Raw genomic sequence first — 27,404 nt, forward strand, 5'->3', positions numbered from 1 at the left:
GAAAATCCAATTGCTAATACTATATATATATAATGTGTCTTCATTTATTGGTTTAGTCTGGATAAAGGTGCCCATACACTCGTCAGATTGGCAGCAGATAGATAAGAAATGCATCTGATGATCTATCTGATGCGTTTTTAGAACATTTTTTACCAGGATAGAATTCCAATAGATTTCAGTTTGAAATCTATTGAAATTCGATTTGATGGCATTTTTTTGCCATCAGATTTCCATTAAGGCCAATGCAAACTGATAAGCAATCTCATCAGATCGACCTACATTTTCCACCCAGCCAGTTCGATGGAAATCAATCGAAATCGATCGAAATCGGCCATCGATTGGTCGATTGGCCAACCGATTTTCAATCGATCGATCGGGATCGATCGGTCGGCCAGAAAATCGGCTGAGTGTATGGGCCCCTTAATGGTAGACTGGACAGTATGCCTGCCTTTGCCAGGGGCATAATAATGTCATAATGTCACCTCATCGGACTGTGATATGCTCATCTTTTTTCTTTCGTCAGGTTTAGCACAGCTGTTGATGTAAAAAAAATCAAAAAGGAAATAATAAAGAAAAGAAACCAATTTAAAAACCAAGACTGTTTTAACTCAGCAAGCAGGAAAGACAAAGGCAGTAAAACATAATTCCTCTGTGCCTGTTTGCAGGGTTGCCTTGTCTTCGATCAGTTTATACTGCATGCTTACACCAGGAGGAGATGGGAATTATGCAAACTTTAATTTACAGTTTCTTGTTACCTACTGTATAGAAAGCCCAGATAGAAGACAAGCGCTCATAAATCTGCCCAGAGGTACAATAATAATACTTTAGCTATTTTCCATTAGCTTGTTCTGCTCATCAAACTTCAAACAAGTCTGAAGATAGTCAGAAAAGCTGAGTTTGTTTTTCAGCTTGTACATCCTAGTGCATTGATTTTGAGAAGTAGAAGTAGAAGACGAGACGGAAAAGCGATGCTATTTCTCAGTGATAGAGAGGTATTTTACAGGGCTGATTGAGAGATATTCTTGCAGCCCAACTGCCTGTGCTGACAGTATTGTCTGAAATATACAGATATGCTGTTCAGCCTAAGAGTCTGATTTACTAAGGTCATAGCTTACTGGCTAACTCATAGTTCTCTAGCAACACCATGATGTGCCTTAGTTTCATCATTAAAAGTGACACACACTGTTCCTGTGCATTCATTAGCCTTTCCATGTACAAAACTGTACTCTTGTTCTTGATCTTTGCTCAATGGCTATTCCTGTTAGAAATTTCCTTTCCTTTTACAAATCTGTTGAAATGTTTCCTGCTATAGTAAATGATGAGCACAGTTAAAAAAAATCCTCTCCATTGCCATCGTACCTGAATGGGCAGATATCTTGTTAAAGTGGGTAAACTGTCAGCATAGAGACTATCACAATCTGGAAGCGGATACAGTGGTTGTTTTCACCACTTCTAAGTCAAAGCCTACATTCAGGCACAAGTTACACTGTATTTACATGTAAAAGAATATCATTTTAAATTCATTTTGCAAAATTACTAGAAAAGGAAATGCAGAAAACATTCCACTCCCTCCACCCCCTTCCCCATTTAGTCTGATGCCATACACCCTGATGATTTGTTAGATAGGCGGAGCTTAAGCTGACAGGAAGGACTCCTTCCTGAGGTGACTAAAGGGGGTGTGTTTCAGGAAGAGGAAGTATAAAGTGAGGCTGCAGCTTTTTTTTTTTTTTTCAATTTTGTATGGTCCATTTAAAATAATGCTTTACGGAATGCATATAAAAAATGAGCATAAACTGGGGTTTAATTATAAAGCAAATAAAAATGGCAGTTCAGCATTGCATTCCCGTATATTTACTGAACAAAATGATTGGAACAACACTTTATGGGCCAGAATTATGAAAGCATGATAATAAGAACCTTCTTAAATCCTAGGTAATAGTGGCAGTTTAGCATGAATTTCTAGAGCTGTGCTGCAGTTAAGAAAAGTGAAAATCCATCCCTAAACTGGCACAGATTAAGAAGTGCTTGATAGAAGTTCTACAGATGTGGAACTGCAGGCTAGACATGATTTCAGAGTGCAGTCTATACATGATATGTGAGGTGCTCCTTCCCCCTGCTGATTTGCTCCTCAGAGCCTGCTGCTATCAATACAGCAGATGTATTGGTTACCTCAGCAACAGCAATTCCCCTCACACACTGCACTGTCTGAAAGACCTTCCTAGCTCCTCCTATTTTTCAACAGTTTTAGAAGGAATCTGCACTATCTAATTATTTCTTAAGATGCCTGAGACAGTTCTGCATGGATTTCTAAAAACCTATCAATATTTTGTCTCAGACACTCTTGATAAATCTGGCCCACTATGTACCGTACTGACACTAACGGCATCCAACCAGTGTGTGACTATATTTGCTTGCAACAAGCATACTTTATGGTCTTTGCACTTTACAGCTGCCTCTGCATTAAAACAGGGATTGTCTAAGCAGATGTGTACAAAAAACAGGGATTCTTAGCATTTGCTAAATGGCTTCCTCATTATTTACAGTATATTGTGTTATGTAATTTTTTTTTTTTGCTTATGCTCAATGAATATGCCGTTCTTTCCTGAGACAAATACAACTCCTTATATTCTAATTTATTTGTAGAACGTGTACATCTATTTGTAGATGGTGATCCAAACATTATCAATCAATAAATAAAATCATCAAGGTTTGAATGTCTCACTAAGGATTTTTTTTATATTTTTTGTAAAAAGAACATGGAAAAGGGGTCCACTTGTAATGCCTGTGATGGAACTTGAGAACATATTCCATACCTATTAGATGGATACAGACACAGAACATTTATATCACACCTTTCTACTGGCAGAATCTTCAGTGCTGCACCCACTTAGATGCCCACGCTCTACAAGGAATATTAGACAGCCTTGCCCAAAGATTCCTTATTGTTTTTTTACGTACTGGCTTGAGGCAGGATTTGAAACCTGGTCAAAGGCTCAAATCCCACATCAAAGGCAACAGTCTTACCAGTACACTATAAAGTTGACACCACTCAGAGGGAGAGAACAGTCAGATCACAAAGCACAAGTGTAACAGGGACATGTGTGTAGCCAACAACGAGCATTAAAATTGCAGTTGAATGACTAACATTAGAGTCTGAGGGGGCTCCCTTCTAGTGGATGCCTCTATGTTTTATGGTTATAAGTGTTCACTCTTTAACCTGCATGGAGTTATCTTTTCCTGGGACAGGGAGTGAGGCTAGAGTGGCACTTTGTGGAAAAATGTCCATGAAACTTCATTTACAAATGAAACATAAGTTCTAAGCAGGCTGTTAGTTTATTATGTTTGCCTTCGGATGTGGCATAAGACTGGCCTGTAAGTACATTTCTATGCAAAGCACGAGAAGATGAAACATAGTAGCACAAATGCATGAGCAAACAAATACAATGAAGAAGCTTGAAGGTGAAAATCCCTTTAGGCTACACAGTTAGATCTATGTCATTAAGTAGTATGTTTAAATCTTAATGAGCAAATGCTTTGATGGTGATTTCATTGTAGAGCAATTTGTAGTTGCCCTACAGAAGCCACATTTTACATGAACAAAGAAAGCATTTAAAATGAATGTGATGAGATGCAAATTTATCTAGCCATTTTATTTACCCACATATACTTCAGCAGCCAATCACACACAAATTAGTCCCTAAATCAACAAGCTAGAGCACAGAGGCTAATGCATAATGCAGAGGAGGTGCTGAATGGAAAAGAGAGGCAGTATCACCATAAAGAGGAGGCATGCTGATTTTTGTCAAGTCTCATGAAAAGTCTCTATGTAGAAGACTTTCATTCCATCATTGAAAATAACAGCATGTCTGGTGATAAGCTGATGACTGCCGCATCAACTCTTTGTGGAAGTGAATGGAAATGCAGTCTTGTCAAACATGCAGCACTTTAGTAGAAAACTCTCTATGGAGAGGATAGTGGCCCAGTTTGTAAACAGATTAAAATGGCTGTACTATTCTGCCATGATGGAAGAAATATATCTAGTAGAAGAAATGGAATTCATGAAATATTCACTTATCAATACAGCAAAAAGACAGCTGCTATACAGCAACCCTTCTGCAATTTGATTGGTCCCTAAGAGGATATATGGGTTCTGATGTATTAAACATCTCTTTTGACTTCTCTAACCCTATCCTTTTTTCTTTACCTTGTGCTACATAGTACTGTAATATATAACGCCTAGCATGTAACAGACAATAAAAATAAGGTTTGAAAAGAAAGATCATGTTTAGATGGGTCAGGATAAATGAAGGATGTCCAACACCAGTCCTCAAGGGCCATGTCCATGTGTTCTGCCTGGTGAACCTTGCCTGTCTCCGCTCCATCTATTAATTTGAGCTGTGCCAAAAATGTGTGAGGACCTCGGCCCTTCAGGACTGGAGTTGGACATCCCTGGGATACATATATATTATTTACTAAAAAGTACTCAATACTGTGTATGGTTAGAGAAAATGTAACAAAAGTCTAAAGAACAGTTTGAAGCCTAGCTGCTGCCCCAACATATTACAATCAGGTGCCCTTTTGAGAGTCTATTGCTGTATGCATCCACATTGTAGAGAACCTTATTATCTTATTTCTTGTCTTGACAGGAAATGGACAACTCTCTTTAAAGGTGGGCACCAACGATACAACTTTCTGAACGATCGTTTACGAATGATTCTTTGTACGAATGATCTTTTCCGATTATTCGTACGAAGAATCGTTCATAAACGATCATTCAGAAAATTGTATTGTTAGTGGCCACCTTAAGACGAACAAGACACAGCAATAGATAAACAGTTATTATCAGAGACAAATGGAAGAGCTAGAATTTTTTTCGCTCTGTACTTCATTTCCATTTCTCAGGACCAAGAGGGTTCATGCTAACATCATGGAGGTCCGTGATGGAACCACAGGCAGGAAGTGTGGAAACCTCTCCTCAATGGGAAGACAGATATTCTCAGAAGGGCATGTTCACAAGCTATGAAACTGTTAATAGTGATTGTACTGCTTTTGCCACATTTACCAAATTATGCTGATTCTGTAACATATCGGTAATATATCGCTAATTATAGTAAGGACAGATCTTGAGTTATGAATCTGAGAGTTACAGCAGAGACTTTAGCACAAAAACTTTTTTTTTACTTTGTCAAATATGTTGACAGTGACATCAAGACTATGGTAAATAAAATTCTGGAGTGGTATCTTTGTAGTTACTTGGGGGTAACAATTTATCCAACAGCCATGCACCTGAAGCTATGTACGCACTTACATTTTTCCTTTGCAGAAAAGACTGTTTCAGCTGGAAGCCTAAAGTTTGTACTGTTTGCTGGCCTCCCATGTAACGATCTACCCAGATGGCTGTTTGTTTGTTGCAAAGTGAGCAGGAACAACCACTGGAATCCCAGAGTTCTCTTGGGCATAAGGCTGTGTGACATCATAGCCTAGGCTAAGTATTGCTAGTAGGGTGGGGTTGCATACCAATATACAGCAATATACACTGTAGCTATAGGGAGTGTTTCTGATGCTGATACCAGGATAATTAGAATACTAGCCAAAGAAGGGCTGGTGCCATAGAAATATTTATAGTGTATTTATGAGATTTATAACATAGAAAACAAATGGCTTTGGGCATAAGGCCAATGAGGTAAATGCATTCTGGTGACCAATGTCTGGCATTTGCCTACCAATGGCTCTAGACATATATATATTTTATCTGCTTTTCCAGTGTTTTCAAAGACCGTATTGAATTAATTGCCTGCGGATGCACATAAAGAAACACAATTTAACAAATGGTACCTTGATACGAGTCTAATGGGAGAGGAATACATTTGATTTCTAACAAACACTCATTCTGCTTCTTAATACAAATTAAATCCCACTTACCCTGACATGAGTCATGTTTAGTCTGTGAGTCAGCAATACACAAGTCACTCCTAAGCCAAACTGAGTAGATGGACTGATGTTTTTATATCATTCACTATTCCAATGAATAATCTGCCAGCCCCAAGGTGCATATATCAGTTTAACAATCAAATACATCAGATAAAACTGAGGCTGCACACACAGACAGTACAAAACAATTCAGGTGTAAATTAGGCAATGACGACATCTGCTATGAGTACATGCCTGTGTCGGCACATCATTCATACAGTTCACTTCTGGCTGGAGTCCAGTAAGATGTGAAATACTTTAAATGACCTTCACTACATCATTAGACCAATAAGACTGCCAAGCAGGATAATCAATGTTCCTTTTTCATTATCCTCAATGATGTGAATGAAAGGAAGGGCTGCTACCATAATGCTGTTCATTTAAGAAAAGGGGTAGCCTTTATTAGGAAAAGGATCCAAGTTTAGATGCTTACAAACTACACAACAGTTTGCTTAACCACTTTACTACTGAGGGGTTTTCCCCTTATGGACAAGAGCAATTTTTACCTTTCAGCGCTCCCACTCATTTGCCAATAACTTAACCACTACTTATCACAATGAAAAACTCTAGATCTTGTGTTTTTTTCACCACTAATTAGGCTTTCTTTGGGTGGTACATTTTTCTAAGAATTATTTTATTCAAAATGTATTTTAATGGGAATAATAAGAACAAAATGGAAAAAATTCACTATTTCTCAGTTTTCGGCCATTATAGTTTTAACATAAAATGTGCTGCTGTGGATAAAACTCACACATTTTATTTGCCCATTTTTTCTGTTTTTTTCAACATTTAAATTATTTCCCAATACAATGTATGGTGACAATACCATCAATCCTGTCCGTCCCTAATAATGAGCCCTTGTTTCCAAAAATAACAGTAATATACCGTCATGACATACATACTAAAAAAAAAGTTGAGTCTCTAAGGTAACTATTTCTGTATTTTATTTAAAAGTCACTATATATATATATATATATATATATATATATATATATATATAGGGGTCAATTTATAGTGCATCTTATGTATTATTATTAAATGTCATTTATTTAAGATGTATTTTTACTATTTGGCCACTAGATGTCCCCCCCACTTCTTCTTGTGCGTACTGTTATTTTGGTAACAGGAAGTAATGAATGTGTGTTTTTACTTAGTTTGTCAATGACCAAGGCATCTCATTGATGCCGGTGATCATTGATCACCGGCACTTGGATCAGTGAATGGGAACTGTGTTCCCATTCACTGATTTGTGTACTAACAGGTGGCGATGAGAACGCACATGGGAGCTTGCACAGGCCTGCATGGCAGGCAATCGCGGCAGCAACCCCTGAAGTCCTGCCGGGCGTAGATATACTGCCGTAAACAGCATAAGGGGTTAAAAAGTGGAATATTGTGTTTGTTTTGGAAGACTTTTTTATAAGGTTCAGTACTGGAAGAAAGCCTTGAGGGCAACTAAAGTGAGAAGACTATGGAGGCTGCTATGTTTATTTCCTTTTAAACAATACCAGTTGCCTGGCAGCCATGCTGATCTATTTTGCTGCAGAAGTGTCTGAATAACACCAGAAACAAGCATGCAGCTAATCTGGCAGATCTGACAATAATGTCAGAAACAGCGGATCTGCTGCATGCTTGTTCAGGGTCTATGGCTTAAAGTATTAGAGGCAGTGGATCTGCAGGACTGCCAGGCAACTGGTATTGCTTAAAAGGAAATAAACATCGCTGCCTCCATATACCTCTCTTTTCAGTTGTCCTTTAAATGTACTTTTTTTTTTTTTTTTTTTACTCAGGTAAGTCTGACAATCTATTGTGAGAGCAGCTACACACTGCCCCCGACAGGGATGAATCCATCATTCGCTCTCTATATTAAGCAGGTTAAATACGAAACAGTTCTTACTGGTGCCATGGTAACCAGCTCTTATTGGTTATCCCATAGGCTATGGAGCAGCAGCGAGGTACCATAGTTATTGGGGCCGGGATTTCGGTAAGTGGCATGACTGAAATATACGATATACTCATAGAACATAAATTAGTAGCATAACAACATACAGTATACTGATAGAATACAACTCAGTAGTACAACAAAGAAAAGAACACAAGATGTACATCCAAGACATTACAGCCAGTCTCACAAATAAAAAAAGAAAACATTATATTCAGAAGGATACAATAAATAATATAGGTTTCAGGTTTAAGTAAAAAGAGCTGAGCTATAGACAGATCAATACCCTGCATATTTTTATTTAAATAATAAAAATAATTTTGCAGCAACAGGGCAAGAAAGGAGTTTCACATCATGGCATCACCTACTGACAGCTTTACTTTAAAGAGACACTGAAGCGAAAAAAAAATGATATTATGATTTGTATGTGTAGCACAGCTAAGAAATAAAACATTAAGATTCAGATACATCAGTGTAATTGTTTCCAGTACAGGAAGAGTTGAGAAACTCCAGTTGTTATCTGTATGCAAACAAGCCATTAAGCTCTCCGACTAAGTTAGGGCTGGTTCACACGGGCGTCTGCTGAGCTTTTGCTTGGCATTGCATTCAAACGCCAGCGTTTAAACGCCAGCGTTTAAAAGCTAGCTTTTGAAAGCTTTTAAAAAGCGTTCAAGGCTAACAGTTCTGCTCTCTGCTATTGTTTCCTCGCGTTTACTGCCTCTGAAAGCAGCATGTTGCTTTTGAGACTAGACGCAATGCTGGGATCTACTGCCAGGCTTTCATGAAAGCCTGCAAAAGCCAGCTCTAAACGCTCCCATTCACTTGCATGGGATGGCAGTAGATCCCAAAAAAACGCTGCGTCTGAAACGCTGCGTTAAACGCCACAAAAACGCCCGTCTGAACCGTCGTGGAGAGGGCTGTTATCTGACTTTTATTATCTCAACTGTTCCTGGACTATTTACTTTTCCTCTGCTAGAGGAGAGGTCATTACTTCACAGACTGCTCTGAAAGACTCATTTTGAATGCTGAGTGTATTGTATTGTGCACATATTATAGAATGATGCAATGTTAGAAAAACACTATATACCTGAAAATAAAAGTATGAGAATATTTTCTTTGCTGCTAATCTTCTAGTAATTATTCATAGTACACAACCAATTCACTATATCATATTTTTTTTTTCGCTTCAGTGTTTCTTTAAGCCTTTGTAAGTTTCAGCTTTATCCATTGTCCTGATATCCTTGATGTTTTCTTGCCAGCTATCTTCTGTGGCAATTATGTGTATTCTATTCCAGTGGTAAATGTAATGCTGCTGATTTGTATCAAAACTGCAGAAACAGATGATATCAGGAGACTTTCCTCATGCAGAATTCATTTACCACAGTTATTGAACTCTGAATTAATTGACTTTCTCCTTTCATATAGCTTAGCACAATTTATCTCACTTGTAAAGTGTACATTAATGTCCCGAACAGTTACTAAGCACTTTACTACGTGATGATATAAGGAGTGATAATATATGCTTCTCCTCCTTGAAGCTCTGATTATGGCTGCTGCTACAAGCTCATCTAATATGTCAGTATGGTCAAAGGTCATCCTCACTATGTAAAGTCAGACGAATTCCCTAAGGCGTAATCAGCATTGTGATAATGATGTTGCTGTTGCTAACAGTCCAGATTTATTGCTATTGCAGTAATGTCTGGGATTATGTGTTACTGCTGTCCTAGATGCTGCACCAACTCTGACTCAGCACCTGCCTCTGGCAGGCAAAATGTCTGTTTTCTATGATTGCTATGGGATGTATTAGACCAAAGCTATATACTTTTCAGATAAACTTTTCATTAAGTGTTGAATTTCATAAGCAACTTGACAGTAAATTCTACAATGACCAGATAAAAGTAAATCCCACAGATTATTCATGACCTCAGGGTCAAGAACATGATGATGGCAACCTACGTTAGCTACTCATGTCTCGTCCTTTCATCCTAGTCTCCATTCTGACTAAGGGCTGGTGCACACTGCAAGAGCTTTTCTGAGCGATTTGTGATTTTAAAAACTCTTGCTAATGTAATGCTATGTGTGTTTTCACACTGGAGTGATGTGATTGTGAAAAAATCCCCCGTAGCATTGCATTAGCAAGAGCTTTTTAAATCAGTAGTGCTTAAAAAAGCTCTTGCAGTGTGAAGCAGCCCTACGAGCTTTGCTGTTACTCTGGCTGCCCTCACCATGTTTGCCACTGTAGGGCCTGGTTCACACTGCAAGAGCTTTTTTTTTAGAAATAGTGATTTGAAAAGCTCTTGCTAATGCAATGCTGTGAGTGATTCTTATAAAATCACATCGCTCAAGTGAGAACAACCTCATAGCATTGCATTAGCAAAAGTTATTAAAATCACAAGCCCTTAGAAAAAGTGCTTGCAGTGTGAACCAGCCCTAAGCAGGACTGGATGGTGGATGGTTTAGGGTAGTTACAGATAAGTTGATAGTGGCCTGAATAGAGAAGCAATCAATATCAAATTGATTGGAGACTAGCAATCAATTTACCACCTTGTACCACTCTGCCTCTGCTCAATAATTGATTACGCTGGTTTTGCAAGACTCGATTCAGTACAAGGTTCAGAGGCAATCATTCCGCTGGAATGTCTCCTTCCACCATTTCAATTATTGACTGCTCATTCATGTTTTGATCAAACCTCTCTATAATGATTCAGGCTTTCTAGTTTGATTGGCCACTGGCATATTCAATTCAAATTGATCAAATTGGCCAGAAAATCAAAATCAAGTATGGCCTAGCATGCACCAGGCTACAGAAAGGTGAATGTTTTTGCTGTCTACACTTTTTGTAAACGTTAAAAGGTTTCAGGTACTTTGGGCTATCTCTACACCCCATTACAATAATACTGTAACCTTTAAAAAAAAACGCAACCAAGTACAACCAGGTAGCGCCATTTTGGCTGGCAGATGTTGACAACATAGTTAAAGTCCAACTCTAGTAGTATGTTTAATATTTGAGATTTAGATAGAGGTAAGGGGAGTTATTATAGCGGAGTATCATTTAAACATAGTTTTCTCCATATTAGTCCTAATGAAAATTGCAACAACCCAACAACAGACCTAAGGTATATGAAGAATGAATTGCAGAAATGGGGAAATCTAGTTATACCTTTTCACTGATACTGATGCCACAGGGCTTTTCATGAGTAATACTGTATCTTAAACTATAAGCTCTTATTTGTGTTTGGTTCAAACACGTCAACAGATAATCAGTCATTTGACATTCACTAAACAAATATTAAACAAAAACAAACAGATTTTGTGAGCCCTAAAAAAGTTGTTCCCTTTCATGAAAGTATTATTTTATCCACATCAGCAGGGAATATAAGCGTAGCTCACAAACAGGTACAAAGAAGCAGTGATGTCTTTTCAAATGGCATTATTATTTTACACCATTGAAGATGAAGAAGGTGGAATGTATAATGGGGGTTGAAGGCTCTAAAGGTTCGTACACACACTCTATTTGCAGGAACGTTAGGTTCGTCAGACCCTCCCGCTGGGCGGGCGTTCCAGCGACAGTAGAGCGTTTATACAGTCTTTCAGGCAGACTGATAAGGCTGTTTCTGAATGATCCACTGAGCGGATGATTCAGAAACAGCCTTATCAGTCTGCAGACAGACTGTACACATGCTCTACTGTCGCTGGAACGCCCGCCCAGCAGGAGGGTCTGATGGACCCGTTGTTCCTGCAAATAGAGCGTGTGTATGAACCTTAAGGGTGTAGCTTAGTGCCATTAGTGGTGGTGCTTCTTCAGGTTCTATGGCTAAAAGTATTAGAGGCAGAGGATCAGCAGGATAGCCAGGCAACTGGTATTGCTTAAAGAGACACTGAAGCGAACTTATTTTGCACATGTTACCTTATAAGTCGCTTCAGTGCTCTCATAACAAGTAATCCGCCGTGTCCCCGCCGCTAAACAAGGGCTGCAGAGCCCCCAAATCCCTCTGCAAATATCCACGACCAACTTGGTTGTGGATTTTGCTGCGCTGAGAGGCAGAGCTTCCAGCTGTAGCTCTGCCCCTCCTGACGTCAATCGCCGCCTCTCCCCGCCCCTCTCTGTGAAGTAAGAGTGAGAGGGGCGGGGAGAGGCAGCGATGCACCGCGTTTGACATCAGGAGGGGCAGAGCTGAAGCTGAAAGGAAATGCCGGCTGGATTGCTCCCCGGGGATTTGGGGGCTCTGCAGCCCTCGTTTAGCGGCGGGGACACGGCGGATTACTTGTTATGAGAGCACTGAAGTGACTTATAAGGTAACATGTGCAAAATAAGTTCGTTTCAGTGTCTCTTTAAAAGGAAATAAATATTGCAGCCTCCACAGTGCTCTTGCTACAGCTGTCCTTTAATGATTATTGTTTGCACCTTCTATTGTATCTGTCATGACTTAGTATTTTGACTTATTGGCCTTTTAAAGTGTTTAACCTTAACGTGATTTTATAGGAAACTGTAATTTTATATGATTAAACTATTCTACTTGATTGTATCACATAGATGTACAATTTGATCAGTCCATAAATCTCCCTTCTTGTGGGAGGCATACCCACATACATACCTAGCTCTCTGTCAGTAGTTGGACTGGTATATTTGTTCTATATAATATTAATTATTGCCCCCCTACTTGCATGGTTAAGAATGGAGGACCCACTTATTTATTTCAAATTTATATTGAGCCAGTTTTAAAGTGCCTTCTATTGTAAATATTTTTACAATTTTGGGGGCTTTTTAACATGTTGTGCATTCTTTACTTCATGGTGCCCTATTATGCAGGTAATACTGTTAATCATTTTTTGTGTGTTTCATACTTCTTTAAGTTTTTCTGTAAGGTACATTTACAATGCTTTGAAGTTTTATTAATAGGAATTGGGCTTCAGGTATAAATTTGAGATATAATTATTATTATACCTCCTATGAAGGCAAAGAGCAAGTTTGCTAAACGAATTCATTTGCACAATGCACTTTAATTAATCATTGATTATGATTGTAGATATTAACTGAGCATTAGAAAATCGAGACAAAGACAAATAACATTAATATTGCACTTTTCACCCGGCAGACTCACAGCGTTGAGCTGTAGAGCTCAGTAGGCAGTAGCACTTTTAGGAAGTCTTGCCCAAGAACTCCTTAATGAATAGGTGTTGGTTTACTGAACAGGAAGATCCGAGATTGGAACCCAGGTCTCCTGTGTCAGAGACAGAGCCCTTAACCATCACACTCTGCAGCCAACATGGAAATCAAGCAGGAAATGTGCAAATTCATTTCTAAATTAAATCCAGAAGTCATTCCAGTTACTGTAAACAATCCTATAATGTATACATGGTGCAGAAACAATGTAGATGCTGGATACGCAGTTACTGTACTACGTAGAAAAGCATGAATACCCGAATCATTACATGAAATAACCCTCCTTCATGTTTATGTTGCACATATTATGCCACAATCTCTTCTAAGGTCACAGAGGTCCATAGATCATTTTATTATTAAGTTAATGTCTTCTCCGCAGTGATGTAAAGGAATGGATTTGATTGGGCTGTCAGAAAGTTGCTGTTTTTAACACAAATTATCTGCAAAGGTAATACATAGCGTGGACTGATGACTGCAGAGCCTTAATCGCCTTGGAGCCGGGAACATGAAAGTCACAGCTAAAGCAAGTTGTTTTATCATCAACTTTTAAATAACATGACCTCTAGAGAGTAGAGCTCGCAATTAGGTTGCATCATTTTGTGAAAGGAAAAGAAAATCTTTACAGCAGCACTCTGAGGCCAGGGCTGCGTTAACTGTGATGACCGCACTTAATGAAGACATCTGCCCAAGGGAGAATAAGGTTAGTAACTCATTTTAGATAGGTCACCAAGCAAATATCACATGATTTAAAGCACCGTGTAGGATGCTACACTTTTGCAGTTGACGCACAGTCTTCAGCATATTTCCTGGTCATTACATTGTATTAAATTAAAAAAGTAAATACTGGCAACAGTTGAGCATGTTTCACGTCACAAGTGGAAATAAATGACTAAGCAGGCTATTTCCTCTTTAATAAAAACCATGTTCCCTAGTGCCATGTGAAGGCTTTAAATAGACAAAGCTTGATTTGTCACTTTTAAACAGTGTGTAACTACAATTCATGGGGCCGCCAGTGAATTTTTTATGGGACCTTTCCCAATGTTTCCTTGCCTCCCCTCCTGCCCAATTCGGCCTTGGGGCCAGGGCTGCTCAAATCCGGATCCAGGAGACATCCGGATAGTTCTATCCGGATATCTCCCAGTTACCTGTGCGTGATGGGCGGGGGGTCAATCTTACCTGTCTGACGTCTTCTTCGGTCCGTCCCTCAGTGCCTCCCACGATGCGGTCTAAGCGGCGGTCATGTGATTACAAACACTTCCTACTTCAACCCGGAAAAAGGAAGTGTTAGTAATCACGTGACCGCCGCTTAGACCGCATCGTGGGAGGCGCCGAGGGACGGACCAAACAAGATGTCAGACAGGTAAGATTGACCCCCCCGCCCACCCCGCACAGGTAACTGGGAGATATCCGAATAGAACTATCTGGATGTCTCCCGGATCCGGATTTGAGCAACCCTGCTTGGGGCCCATCTCACAAGAGGAATAAAACAAGTGTGGCCATCATCATCTTCACACTCATAAGTGTAGCCACAAAAACACCTGACTAGAAGTACAGTCCTCTGTATTGGAGGAAAGGAAGATCAGTAGATTGGTCTGGCCCCCCTGTTCCCCTCAATTTACGCCCCTGCTTTTAAAACATGCGCTGTACAACTTCTCCCATTGTAACAATCACAGTGCTAATTTCCAGAAAGTTCTGTGCCAGCAAAGATGCGAGCTATTATGTGAAGTGATGGATAAGTAGGCCACAGAGCAGTAACATCATGTATTACAGATATGCCACACGATAATATGAAGATTGTGCTGGTAGTGTGTCGCCTGTTTACAAGAATGCTGACAACCGTGAATCCAGACCTGCGCATTTAAATTATATAAAAAAAGGTTTCTGTTTACGACAAGAGTCCCATACATGTGTTACACACACTTCCCAATTAAATTTGACATAATACAGATATTAGATAAAACTGTGATCACTAATTGGGCAATCTCATTTATAAAAGTAAACTATTGATGGGAATGGGAACTAGGATAATGCTCTAAATTCTATTCCATTCCAAGCCAAGGCATTAAAGACAGGACTTACTTTATGTAGTATGGCACTTTGTTCGGTGAAATCGCCCTCTCCCAGGGGCCCTGCACAGAAGCTGAAAGAGAAAAGTGCATATATCAGGTCAAGCTGAAATCAAACTATGGAAGGCATAAGTCATCCCTACAATTGCAGCTGTACACCTGACCAGACTCATACGGGCCTATTTACCCGTAAGTCCTTGCAGACAGGAAAGATTAACCTACACCGGTGAAATATCCTCCGCAATCTGAGCAAAGATAAATTTAGTCAAGTACAGTGATTAAACGCATACCTCTCACTTACTACTAAAGTTAACTGGGAGATAAAAGTCTGGAGAAGAGCTATATCTCCTGCTGCTGCTTTCCCTTGTCTTTTCTGCTGTTTTTGTTTCATGATTTATTTTTCCAATTTCCCAACATAACTTGGCCTGCTTTTAAGACATTGTGTGAACGTGTGAGCTCACCTGGACATCATTCCCCACGGAGCACACTTATAAACAACACAGCAACCGTTGCCTATGATTAAATGTTCTGGTTAATATTCATACCAAAATCCTGCTTACTAACAGCACTCCATCTGTTTTTTTTTAAAGTGAAAATCCATTTAATTTCCCGTCCCGCGGTTTATCATTTTTTTCACTATTTTCGAAGTTGCTCTAGCATGAATGATGGCAGCAAGTCCAAGTAGACTCCTGGCAGTGATGAATGGAGCCGCCATAGGTGGCTATTGGAAAGCCAATTTTGAAACCTGCTAAATACTCCAAATCACCAGTATAAACTGTGGCCTCATCCAGCTCACACAGCTGGTGGTTTGCAGCTTGACACAGGAGGGCAATTATTTTGTGTGTAACCAAGCTGATAAACAAAGGTTCTGCAGGAGCTCATCAACAACTATACTGATAAATTTGTACCATATTCACCATGATAGAAAAAGGGAGCTATTTCAACATTATCATGTAACAGAAACAGTCAGTGGGCAAAAATAGTAACATGTTTTCCTTTTAGTTTCACAAGGAGTGTAGCAAAACCATTTGGACATACTCAGTCCTCAGCTATTGCCCAATTCATCTATGGATATTCATTTACTCATAACTCAACAACAGCAAACTTCTGTTATAGTAAATGGAAAATCCGGTTACAAGACAGAAAGTTTGGTGACAACTTACTGGCTGGATGTTGGCATACAGCTGCCAACTGCAGGTTTTACATATAAAGGTACTTAATACTTCCAAAAAAAATACAGTACCCTATGGATATACAATATAGACTTACTATAAATATTTCATTATATCATTGTTCAGAATATCAACAAAATCAACAATAATGATGAATGTGAAGAGTGATAAAAATCAAGTATGGACAACTGCATCCCACATAAAGGAAATCTGTAATGAAAAAAACAGCCCCTGGGGAGTACTCGGGAGGGGGGAAACCTCTGGATCCTAATGAGTCTTCCCCATCTTCTTCTTCACCCTCCTGGATCCAGTGCAGAAAGCCCTGTAACTCCACATGCAGCAATATATTTACATTTTTGGCTCCAGCGCAGGCGCAGTAGAAGCTTTCCGATCAGGTTCCAGCGGAAATAGCCGAGCCCCATTGGGTCTGCTCTACAGCGCTGGCGACTTGAGCCTGTGCAGTAGAGTGGACCTGATAGGGCTTAGCGATTTCCACCGAAGTCCATCAGAAATCCGCTACTGAGGCTGCGCTGGAGCCTTGAAGGTAAATACTGCGTACTGTTGTGCCTGCGCAGTGCTTGTTGTCGGGGGAATTTGGGGGGAGCAAGCGCTGGGTCCCTGAGGCTACAGAGGAGGATGGTGCAAGCCTCATTAGGATCCTGAGGCTTCCCCCTCCCGAGGTAAGTACCCATGGGGGCTGTTTCTTTTTGTTTAAGGTGTACTTTAACCTTGTGTTGCAATGGCAAGGGCCTGCTTCCTGTTCACCCCGCAGTACTTTCATAAACAACAGTCATTATGAGCCTTGCCCTGCTGCGGTTTGCTTTTTCATGGTGGCTACAATTGATCATATTGCCACTTTAGTGGTAAACATATCTCCCTTAAAGTCTGCAAGTAACTGCAGTAATACATGTGCAATCATGTTTGATTAATGAAGGCTCAAATGTTTGTCACATCTGCTTCAAGATTGTTGTGGGAAAGTGCCCAAACATATTCAACTGCATCACATGGCCTTGCAAGGTTGTTGTTGCTTGCTGTGGTTGTGAGATATAGTCTGCAATCAAATGAGGTTCACCTGTTGTTTGAAAATTGCCCAGATTGCCCAGATTCTTAGAAATTCAGTTCAGTAATTAGGCATTAGCTTTAAAAATAACATGCGTGTTGACTTAATAAAATATTCCCTTTCTCAGCTTGAATTGTGCTGTCTTTTGTACTTCAGCTCCAGAGGTGTCCTGATTTTTATAAAATTTGCTTGACACAGTCTAGAGCAGTAGTTCTAAAGAACACAGAGTGAATCTACAGGGACTGTACAAGGGTGAAATCAGGTATGCCAACAATGTCGTTTGGATTTAATGGAGACATTGATTTATTGCTTCCACCCCAGAGATGGCCTATATTATGGATGAAAGAGAAATTTGTCATCTGCTGGACTGTCACTGTCCTGAAGATGTGATAATAAACTTCACTAGTTTCTATCCAAAGAAGGTGATTGACTGTTTGTCTGGGATGTGAATAAACAGAGTGGACAGTCAATGTAGAGAGCAAACCTGTGATTTATCAAAAGGTTTATTAAACCAGACAACACAGCAGTGAGGTTTACTGTGCCTTTTTAAACAGGACCCTAATGAAGTGCTTTGCCCCATTGATGGCAAATTCCACAATACCAGTAACTTGGATTTTCTGCAGAAATACTTATATTACATGTGATTTAGATCAGATTGGGTGTTCTTAAGCCAGGAGTATTACTCCAAGCACACTAATATATATTTGTGCATATGTCTGTAAAGTGTACTTAAAGGATCTGTAATCTAAATAAGCTGATTAAAAGTAAAACACCATCCAGTGCTATATGATGTCATATATAGAGTTGTGTAAGTAATATTTATCCCAGTGCAGGCAAGATTTCCAGTCTTCAAGTTGCTGGTTATTGTCCTCCTTAGAGTGCCATTTCTGGCTGACATGCACCCTGAACGTATGTTTAAACTCTATATACAGAGGTGCCAACAGGGGATAACATTTATTCAAACCTGATTAAAGCGGTATAAAACCCTGACATAATATTCAATAAAAACATGTTTTCCTACCAGGGGCATAGCTAAGGAGCTATGGGCCCCGGTGCAAGTTTTACATGGGCCCCCCCACAAGCACTCTATACATAACAATTGATACAGCGCACCAAAACCTGCCAAGGACAACCACAGTGCAAGAAGGGGAGGGGATGGGGGACAGTTTGTTAATGATAACTACTATTCAAAGCATCTATAGAAATGACTATTACCAGCACAGGATCAATAGAGAGATAATATTGTACTTGAGGGAGGGCCCCAATGCGGTCACTACCTCTGCACCCTCTATTGCTACGCCACTGTTTCCTACTTTTTATATGCCATACGGTTAGCATATTTGCTTTTGTGCATAAGTATTATTATTCATTTAGAAATTACAAGTTCCCAAAGTACATTTTTTTGCTCTGAGAGCTGCCTTTGCATTTTATACATAACTGGTTTTATTCATCTTGTATTGAAGTCAGAAATGCCTTCTGAGTGTCTGTCTGTGCTCAGGAGAGTCTGCACAGTCAGAGAATGTGTCACATTCCTCACTTGATACAATTAAGTAAACACAAGACAGCATTATCTCCAGTTCGGATGCATCCAGCTTTCTGTCAGGGAACTTGTAAATCCTGTGTTTAACTAATTGAATGCTGTTCTAGTAAAAAAAAAAGGGTGGTAGCATATAATATGCTGTAAATAATCTTTTAGAGCAAAGAAGAGATGCTGGGTTTCATTCCGCTTTAAAAAGAGGTAGCCGAGGACTTTCCTTTAAAGCTTGTTCACCCAATTTGCAATAATGGTTTTATTCAAGGTAGTGAAACACAAAGTGAATGTGTATGCTCCTAGCACACAAGAGGACAACACAAAGGGTATGAGATGAAATTTTTTTGTGCCAACTTTTACAGTGTAACTCCAGAGTTGGTATCATGAGGTATGCCAATCCTTCCTCTACATCTCTAATCTCTACCACATTTAAACTTTTTGTATATTTCAGATTCATTAATACATACAGTACATTTCTCTTTTGCAATACTTGCTTTAGTTTATTATTATTATTATTATTATTATTTCATTATGATCCTAAGCAAAGTCAGAATTTATACATAACTGACATGACTCTGCAAATCCACCTGTACAAGCTGACCTGGCAAATATTTATGGCACCCTTCACACATTACATAATTCGTGTGTATTTTCCATTCTGTTGCAAGTCAATGACATTGCATTGCACATTTTTCATATATAAAATGTCTGCCCACCCAAAAAAATTGGCCAACATGAATGCTTTTTTTTTTATGGAAAGGACATACACACACAATGCAATTCAAAAAGCAAATTCCAAATTCAAAAACGTGCATGAAGTTAATTACATACAATTTCATTTAAATAAACCTTATTGGTATGCATTGAAAAATTGGAATGCAAAAATCCATATAAAAACTCTAACAAAAAAGAAAAATCGGATGTAATAAATTACAAACACGAAATTGAAAATACAAAAAGAAGAAAAACGTGGAAATACCCTGCAGTAAATCACAGGGACAAGTGTGAAGGTACAAAACAGTCCTATAAAGTTGTATAGCCCAAACTATAATGTGATTGCCTTTGTATGCTATCAGAAATGTTGCAGTTTTCCTAGCAAGCACTGAGATGTGATGTGTGGCAAGGCCAGTGTCCTTTGAAACAATTTGGGGCTCTCAGGTATAAGAAGACAGTAATCCCTTGTACTCTCTGAATGCTGCATTCTAATAATATCCTTCTCCTGGTGTTATGGCACCATCTGGTCATCAAAGCTTTCCTCCGGCCCCCAAAAGGAATAAAAGTCTCAGTAATTACCATGCTGCTCTCTTGGCACAATTACAGTTGCAGATATATAATCTGCATATTGAACTATATTCTCTTCTGTCTCATGAAACAAGTGTTAATATGAAACTGTGCAGTAATAAGTACACATGGCACCACCGTAGACCCAAAGGAGAGGAAATATTAGCTGTAAAACTGATGTGCCAAAAAATGTATTCTAACAGGAAATTATGTAAAGGGAAATATCATTTTGAACATCAAAGCAATTCTCTGTTGCCTAATGAAAACCTAACCTACACCAATACAGTCAATTTATGGTATGAATATTCAAGAGTTCATCGCTTATGAAGGCTCAAGATCATTGTCACATAATGGAATCATGAAAAGATTGTTTCACATGAACTTGAAATGTCATCCAACTCCACTATAAATCTAAAGTGAGTATCTTGTGTTTCAAACTGTACTTGCATGTGGAGATAAACTGCCAAGATTCACTATAGTGAACTTCTAAAACTCCTCATTGTTCCTCTTATGTTGGAGTCCTCAAGCGACCAGGTCCTCATACATTTTTGGCACAGCTCAAATTAATTCATGGGACTGAATCAGGAAAGGCGTGGTTCATCAAGTATTATTATTATTTAGTATTTATATAGTGCCAACATCTACCACAGCCCTATGCAGATTCTATATTGTCTTGTCATTTAAAGGGGTTCTTTCGTGAAAAAAGTAGGCAGTTAAAAAACGTGACAGATGACAGGTTTTGGGACAGTCCATCTTTTTAAGGGGGATTCTCAGGGCTTTCTTTGTTTTCAACAGCATTTCCTGAACAGCAGTTTAACTGCCAACATAGTAAGATGCCAGCCGGCCTCCCTACTCACTTGCACACTATTTTGTCAGTTAGACTTTGCAACTGTTGTTCAGGAAATGCTGTAGAAAACAAAGAAAACCCTGAGAATCCCCCGTGAAGAGATGGACTGGCCCAAAACCTGTCATCTGTCACATTTTTTAACTGCCTACTTTTTTCGCGAAAGAACCCCTTTAAGTGTTCACAATCTAATCCCTACCATAGTCATATGTCTAAGTATCATGTAGTCTAAGGCCAATTTTAGGGGGGCGCCAAGTAACTAATCTTTATGTTTTTGGGATGTGGGAAGAAACCGGAGTGCCCAGAGGAAAACCCTGCTGCCCAAGCAGAACACATTTCTCCATTTCTCTGTCCATCCTAAATACTGGCATGGATATGGCAATCAAGGACTGGAGTTCGACACCTGAGAGGTAAGAGATGTGTGTTGTGGAGTACTTGTGGTATTGAAGCATCTTTCTCACACACTCTAAATGAGTAGTATGGAGTCTATCCCCCACAGAAAATTACAGCACTGGTCGCAAGCAGTGAAGCAGTGCTAATTTGTTACTAGTGACATTATTTCAGCATTGTTGAGCTGGTCCCTGTATATTGGTCTAAATGGCATAAGCCTGATAGCCCAACTTCCTGTGCTCTTGCATGTCATTTCCTGTCACCTGTGGTACCTAGCACATTTCCTGTATGCTTATATGTGTTTCACCCCTAATGCTGTGTATAGATTAACCTTATTTTTTAAAACAGCGGAAACCCACTTGTATGTCTGCAGGAAAGCTAACAGTATTTCAAACAGTGGATTAAAGAGACACACTTCACAGCACAAATATCCTGCTGGCTTTACAATTATAGGCCAGATCCAATTCACTCTTTCTACTAAGTTTCTCCTAGGAGATAATTTTTCATCTTCTGTTTAAAATAACTCTTCAGAACTCTTCAGTTGCAAAAGTACCAAAAAGTAGGTTAGAAAGTACTGTCAGTATTAGAATGTTCTTGCTTGCTGGTGGCTTGAAAGGCATTTTATTGATAAGATGTGAAAATATCAACTAAGAAAAATTGGAGAAAAAGTGAATTGGGCTAAGCCCTATGTGGCTGTGATAGGTGTAACTGTACAGTACATCTTTATGGCCCTGTTCACAGTGCTTAGTTGCATCACAGAATAATTCTACATATCCATGGCAGCCTGGAGGAACAGTATTTTATGCCGCCAGGACTTTTGCAGGAGCAGGGTGAGCTGTTTTTCGATTTCACCCTCAAATCTCCCGCCGGCTTAACTATAGGTACCCATTAACAATCTGTCTGCCTCCATGTAAGCAGGAAGTACATACACTACAGATTTATTGCAGGATTTGTATCAGCTGTAACAAAGAAATGTTTTTCTTTAAAAGTTATTATGCTGTTGCATAACATTTAGAGCAGAGAGAAAGTTCTGAGTTCAAGTCCGCTTTAATTGTTGCAGAGTTTAGAAGTTTTTTTCAGTAACAACAATGAACAGCCTTTTATGAAGATGATTTACTATGTCTGGTAAAAGTTACATAAAAGATGCATTCATTTAATAATCAAGTTTTGAATGTAAGATGGATCGACTGACTAATGGTAGCGTCGCTGCTAGTGACAAGCATTTATCTGCTGTTTCTGGGAGACACTTGGAGATATCACTTGTGTACTTTTTCACATTTTTTTCTGCCTACTTCAGCTTCTTTGGCTGCTGACTAAAGTGGGTTAAGAACATTTGTTATACCTGACCCAGTTAATCTCAGAGGTAAAAGAAAAGGAGTAAACATGTGCATAGCTGCTGGCAAATTAACTTTGCTTTGACAAAAGCGGTGAAAAAAAGCCCACTGCAATCCAGCTAAGCCATAACAAAAAAAAATACATTTTAAGGATAATGAAGTATTTTTGCCCTAACCAAATGAGCCAAGAATAGGACTAATGAAGCAATTCTGATATCCCCAAAGACGGCAATTCACATGAAATAAAGTATAACATAGGGCACAGCATATTTTATGCGCACTTTGGAATGAGCGCGTTCTATTTGTTGTGTGTGCCAATACAAAAAAACTAGATGCCATCCTATTCCACTCTATTATTTCAGTAAATTAGCTGTGATATTCTCGTGCCAGCAGGAACTGTGTGTAAGCACTATTACATATGCACAAAAATGCCAGGCTCACTTGGCAGTCAGCCATATAATCCACCAAGAAATCCCTTGCAGCAACGTTCATTACCAACTTTTATTTAGCAACAATTGCCAAAAACACCACTGGGAAATTTATATGCATGGCTAATTATTCAAAATCTAAAAAGAGGACAGGAAGAGATGTAGTGCTGTCTTATTTTCTATAGATTACTTTCTAGATTTATGAAAATAATTTGTTTTTCAAATTTATAGATTAACCACTTAAGGACCCTGGGTTTAAACCCCCCTAGTGACCAGGCCATTTTTCACTCATTAGGCCACTGCAGCTTTAAGGGCTTGCTGCAGGACCGTACAACTCAGCACACAAGTGATTCCCCCCCCCCCTTTTCAGCCCACCAACAGAGATTTCTGTTGGTGGGTGAGGATCGCTCCCAGGATGTTTATCTTTTTGGGTAAATATTTATTTCCTTTTTTAAATAATAAATCTTACTATATATTTAATATTTTTTCCCTACGCTCCCGCCCTCCCATAGCCAGCCTATGACAGCGGTTGGTTGTCATAGGCTTCAGCCAATGAGAGCTGATGGCTCGCCTGTGTCCCAGGGGGACAGCCATGTCAGCGCTGCCGTAGATTGCAGCACTGTACTATGTAAATAGACGATGATTTCACTGTCTAACAGTCTCCTAGCGGCGATTGCTGGGAGGCTGATGATGGAGCAGAGCTCCGTCATTCAAGTGGAGATACGCATACAACAGCGCCCCCAGGACTGCACGCTTATCAGCGTTAGGCGGTCCTGGGGTTGCTGCCATGTCCACGTCAATAGGAGTGGAGTGGTCTTTAAGAGTTTAAAGAGAGCCCAAGGTGGGCTCATAAAATTAGAAAAAAAATCTAGGCTACTTCATCCGGGGGGCTGAGCAGATCAAGTAGCCTTAATAACCACTGCTCCCCGATACTCCTGTGGGCCACAATGGCCCACTTTCACTTTCAAGACCCCTGGGTTACAATGTTGGAAAGAGAGATTAATTTTCTCACCAGCGCGCAGGGAGTGGGGGGAGCAGCAGGAGGTGCAGCTAGGGAGAGAGAGCTGCCCAATGTTTTAATCAGGGAATCCCTCTCCTCTATGTTTACCTCCGAGATAGTAACAAATATTGTTGCTAATCTCAGGGGCTATAGCACGGCGGTGGGGGGTCAGAGAGCAGCAGGGTGGGGACACAGAGGCATGTCATGGGGCAGAGAACATCTGCCCCCCTAAGAACCACCTCAGGTTCTCTTTAAGTCCTGTTTGTAAAAAGTTGGACTTCAAGTAGGAGAATACAAACATATACAAGTACTTATATAGTTCCGAATCAATAATGTATGCATTAGCATTTATTTATCTTTACTATTACCAAACATAAAACAATTTAAAGAGACACTGAAGCGAAAAAAAATATATGATATAATGAATTGGTTGTGGACTATGAATAATTACTAGAAGATTAGCTGCAAAGAAAATATTCTCATATTTTTATTTTCAGGTATATAGTGTTTTTCTAACATTGCATCACTCTATAATATGTGCAGATTACACAACACTCAGCATTCAAAATGATTCTTTCAGAGCAGTCTGTGAACTAATGACCTCTCCTCTGGCAGAGAAAAAGACATTTGTTTACTTACAATTGAGATAATAAAAGTCAGATAACAGCCCTCTCCACGACTTTGAAAGTCGTAGAGCTTAATGGCTTTTTTGCATAGAAATACTGGCGTTTCTTAACTCTTCCTGTACTGGAAACAATTAGACTGATGTATCTGATCTTAATGTTTTATTTCTTAGCTGTACTACACATACAAATCATAATATCATACATTTTTTTCCGCTTCAGTGTCTCTTTAATTGTTTGCCTTGAAGCAAAGGCCAGGATAACCAGAATTACTGGTTGACTTCTTTAATAAATGTTCTGTCACGTGAAAAAGCAAACAAAATAAAAAAGCAAAACAAAACCAGCCAGTGTAAAATATTTGCAATGCGATAGCATTGGGACAGGATGGCAACCCTAATCTTTTGACTTGGAACTGCAATGTTAGTTTTAGCACTAGCCACATTGTCAGACCACAGAAAATTCTATACATTCAGCTTTCTTAGCAATATTTTTGCACCCCCTTTCCAATACCTTAAGGTGAACCGGTGAGAGTGATATGGAGGCTGCCATGTTTGTTTACTTTTAAACAATACTAGTTGCCTGGCAGCCCTGCTGATCTCTTTGGCTGCAGTAGAGTCTGCATTACACCAGAAACAAGTATGCAGCTAATCTTGTCAGTTCTGATAATAATGTCAGAAACATCTGATCTGCATGCTTGTTCAGGGTCTATGGCTGAAAGTATTAGATGCAGAGAATTAGCAGGATAGCCAGGCAATTCTCATTGCTTAAAAGGAAATAAATATGGCAGCCTCCACTTACCTCTCACTTTGAGTTCACTTTAAGAAAAGTTCTGTCCCACGTCAACCTTAGCAAAACAGTGTAAATGAATAAAATGTTTAAAGAGACTCTGTTTGAAAAATAAAAAAATGCCAATGGGGGTACTCACCTCTAGATCCTATTAAGGCTTCCCCAGTCCTCCACCGTCTGATGTTGGTCTCGCACTGGCCCATGGAATGCACAGCCGACAGTTTGTCAGGCTGTGCAATATTTACCTTTGGCACGATGGCGCTGTTGCGGCGCTCCGCTCGGAAATAGGCGGAAATAGCCAATTTCAGTCGGGTCCGCTCTACTGCACAGGGGGCTCTATCGCTGCCGCCGTGGGATGGAGGAGAACAGAGGAAGCCTCAATAGGATCCAGAGGCTTCACCCTCCTGAGCTTAGTACCATTTTTTTTCAATACAGATCCTCTTTAAGTAAACCTCAAGCAGTTTTATATACCTTACAGTAAAGAGAAACCTCAGGGTGGTCCAGAGGCTTCCCAGATCCTCTTACAGCTTACTGTTCCAGTCAGGGGGCACTAAAAAAATCCCGACTGGGCATGTGCGAGTAAAATCCCAAAAGTACTCATGCACAGAGGAAAACATCATGTACAAGTGTCTTCTTTCTACTGGGCATGCACAGACCTTACTTGCACAAGCCCAGTATTGAGTCACTTGTGCACAGCCAGAAGAAACCTAGCTGGCACAAGTCAAGTACATTTAGAGGGATCCTTGCTGGAATGGTGGGCTGTAAGAGGATCCAGCAAACCTCTGAACCACCCAGGGGCCTCCATTTACTGAGTAAGTATCTACCTTCTCTAACTCTCTGCTATAGATTAAAGTATCACTCCAGCAATCTTTTATTTTCCGTTTTGTATAGTGTATAGAAGAGGGAAGAGATTTCCTCCCCTAGAAACGGAAAGTCATGCATTTGGTGATAAAGCTATTGCAGTGCCAATTCTATGAGGTGTTGCTTCCTCTCTTCCTAAGGAAATATTTCTTGTCACTTTCTTTAATGTTTCCCCCCTCCTATAAGAACATAGACAACCGTAAAGATTAACTTACTATTCTATCCAATCCTAAAAAATTGTTATTGTAACTATTATTGTTATAATAATAATCTGTAATAAATAATATTATTCTAAATATTATTTGTTACAGAGGCCAAGATTATATCTCCAGCAATAATAACAGAGATAGAGATTCAATTACACTAATCACTACAGTTAGGGACTAGCAATAGTCTAATATCTAATTCATATTTGCTTGTTCCAATTAATAAAAGGCTGCGGGGTGAGAATTACCGCACCTGTCTGTGCGACCCAAATTTATTTTCTATAGCAATCCTTTTGCTTAGGAAATCAGCTCATTGTGTAACTAGCTTAGCTGTAGCAGGAGCAGTTGCTATCCAAGGTGCTAAGTTTAGCACAGAGAAAGCATAGAGGGAAACAACAAGTATGTTGTCTGCAACTGTTGATTAATGCAGCCTGCATGCCTTTCTTGTGATGTATACCAGTACCCAGCATTGGGTTCTTTCTTTAATATATCCATGCCCACTGGACCTGCTGGTTATATGAAAGGGGGAGTTAAGTGTACGCTCTTGTGTACTTTCCACAATGATTTAGTTAGAGGTGCGGACAAGAGGAAACCACATCATTTTTTTCATCGTGTAAGTACCTAAAACCATAGTAATATCCATAACATGAATTGCACAACCTCAATTGCTTGTGCAACACTCAAAATATTGCAGGCAGGGAGCAGAGGTTATCACATTTACTAGAAAATCACTATACAAGCTCACCAGT

At 39.5% G+C, this 27,404-nt stretch overlaps 1 protein-coding gene across 20 annotated transcripts in view; it reads right to left on the reverse strand.

Annotated features, from left to right (window-relative positions):
* DMD (dystrophin) overlaps positions 1 to 27,404 on the reverse strand; it is a 3,066,377-nt gene that overhangs the window by 486,387 nt on the left and 2,552,586 nt on the right. For all 20 annotated transcript variants that reach the window (XM_068268325.1, XM_068268327.1, XM_068268324.1 and 17 more), the window contains one exon: positions 15,153 to 15,213. In XM_068268325.1, coding sequence (XP_068124426.1) covers positions 15,153 to 15,213 — 61 coding nt within the window. The remainder of the gene's footprint in view (positions 1 to 15,152; positions 15,214 to 27,404) is intronic.

This window comes from Hyperolius riggenbachi, chromosome 2, assembly GCF_040937935.1.
Source record: "Hyperolius riggenbachi isolate aHypRig1 chromosome 2, aHypRig1.pri, whole genome shotgun sequence".
In the NCBI taxonomy this organism is placed as follows: Eukaryota; Metazoa; Chordata; class Amphibia; order Anura; family Hyperoliidae; genus Hyperolius; species Hyperolius riggenbachi.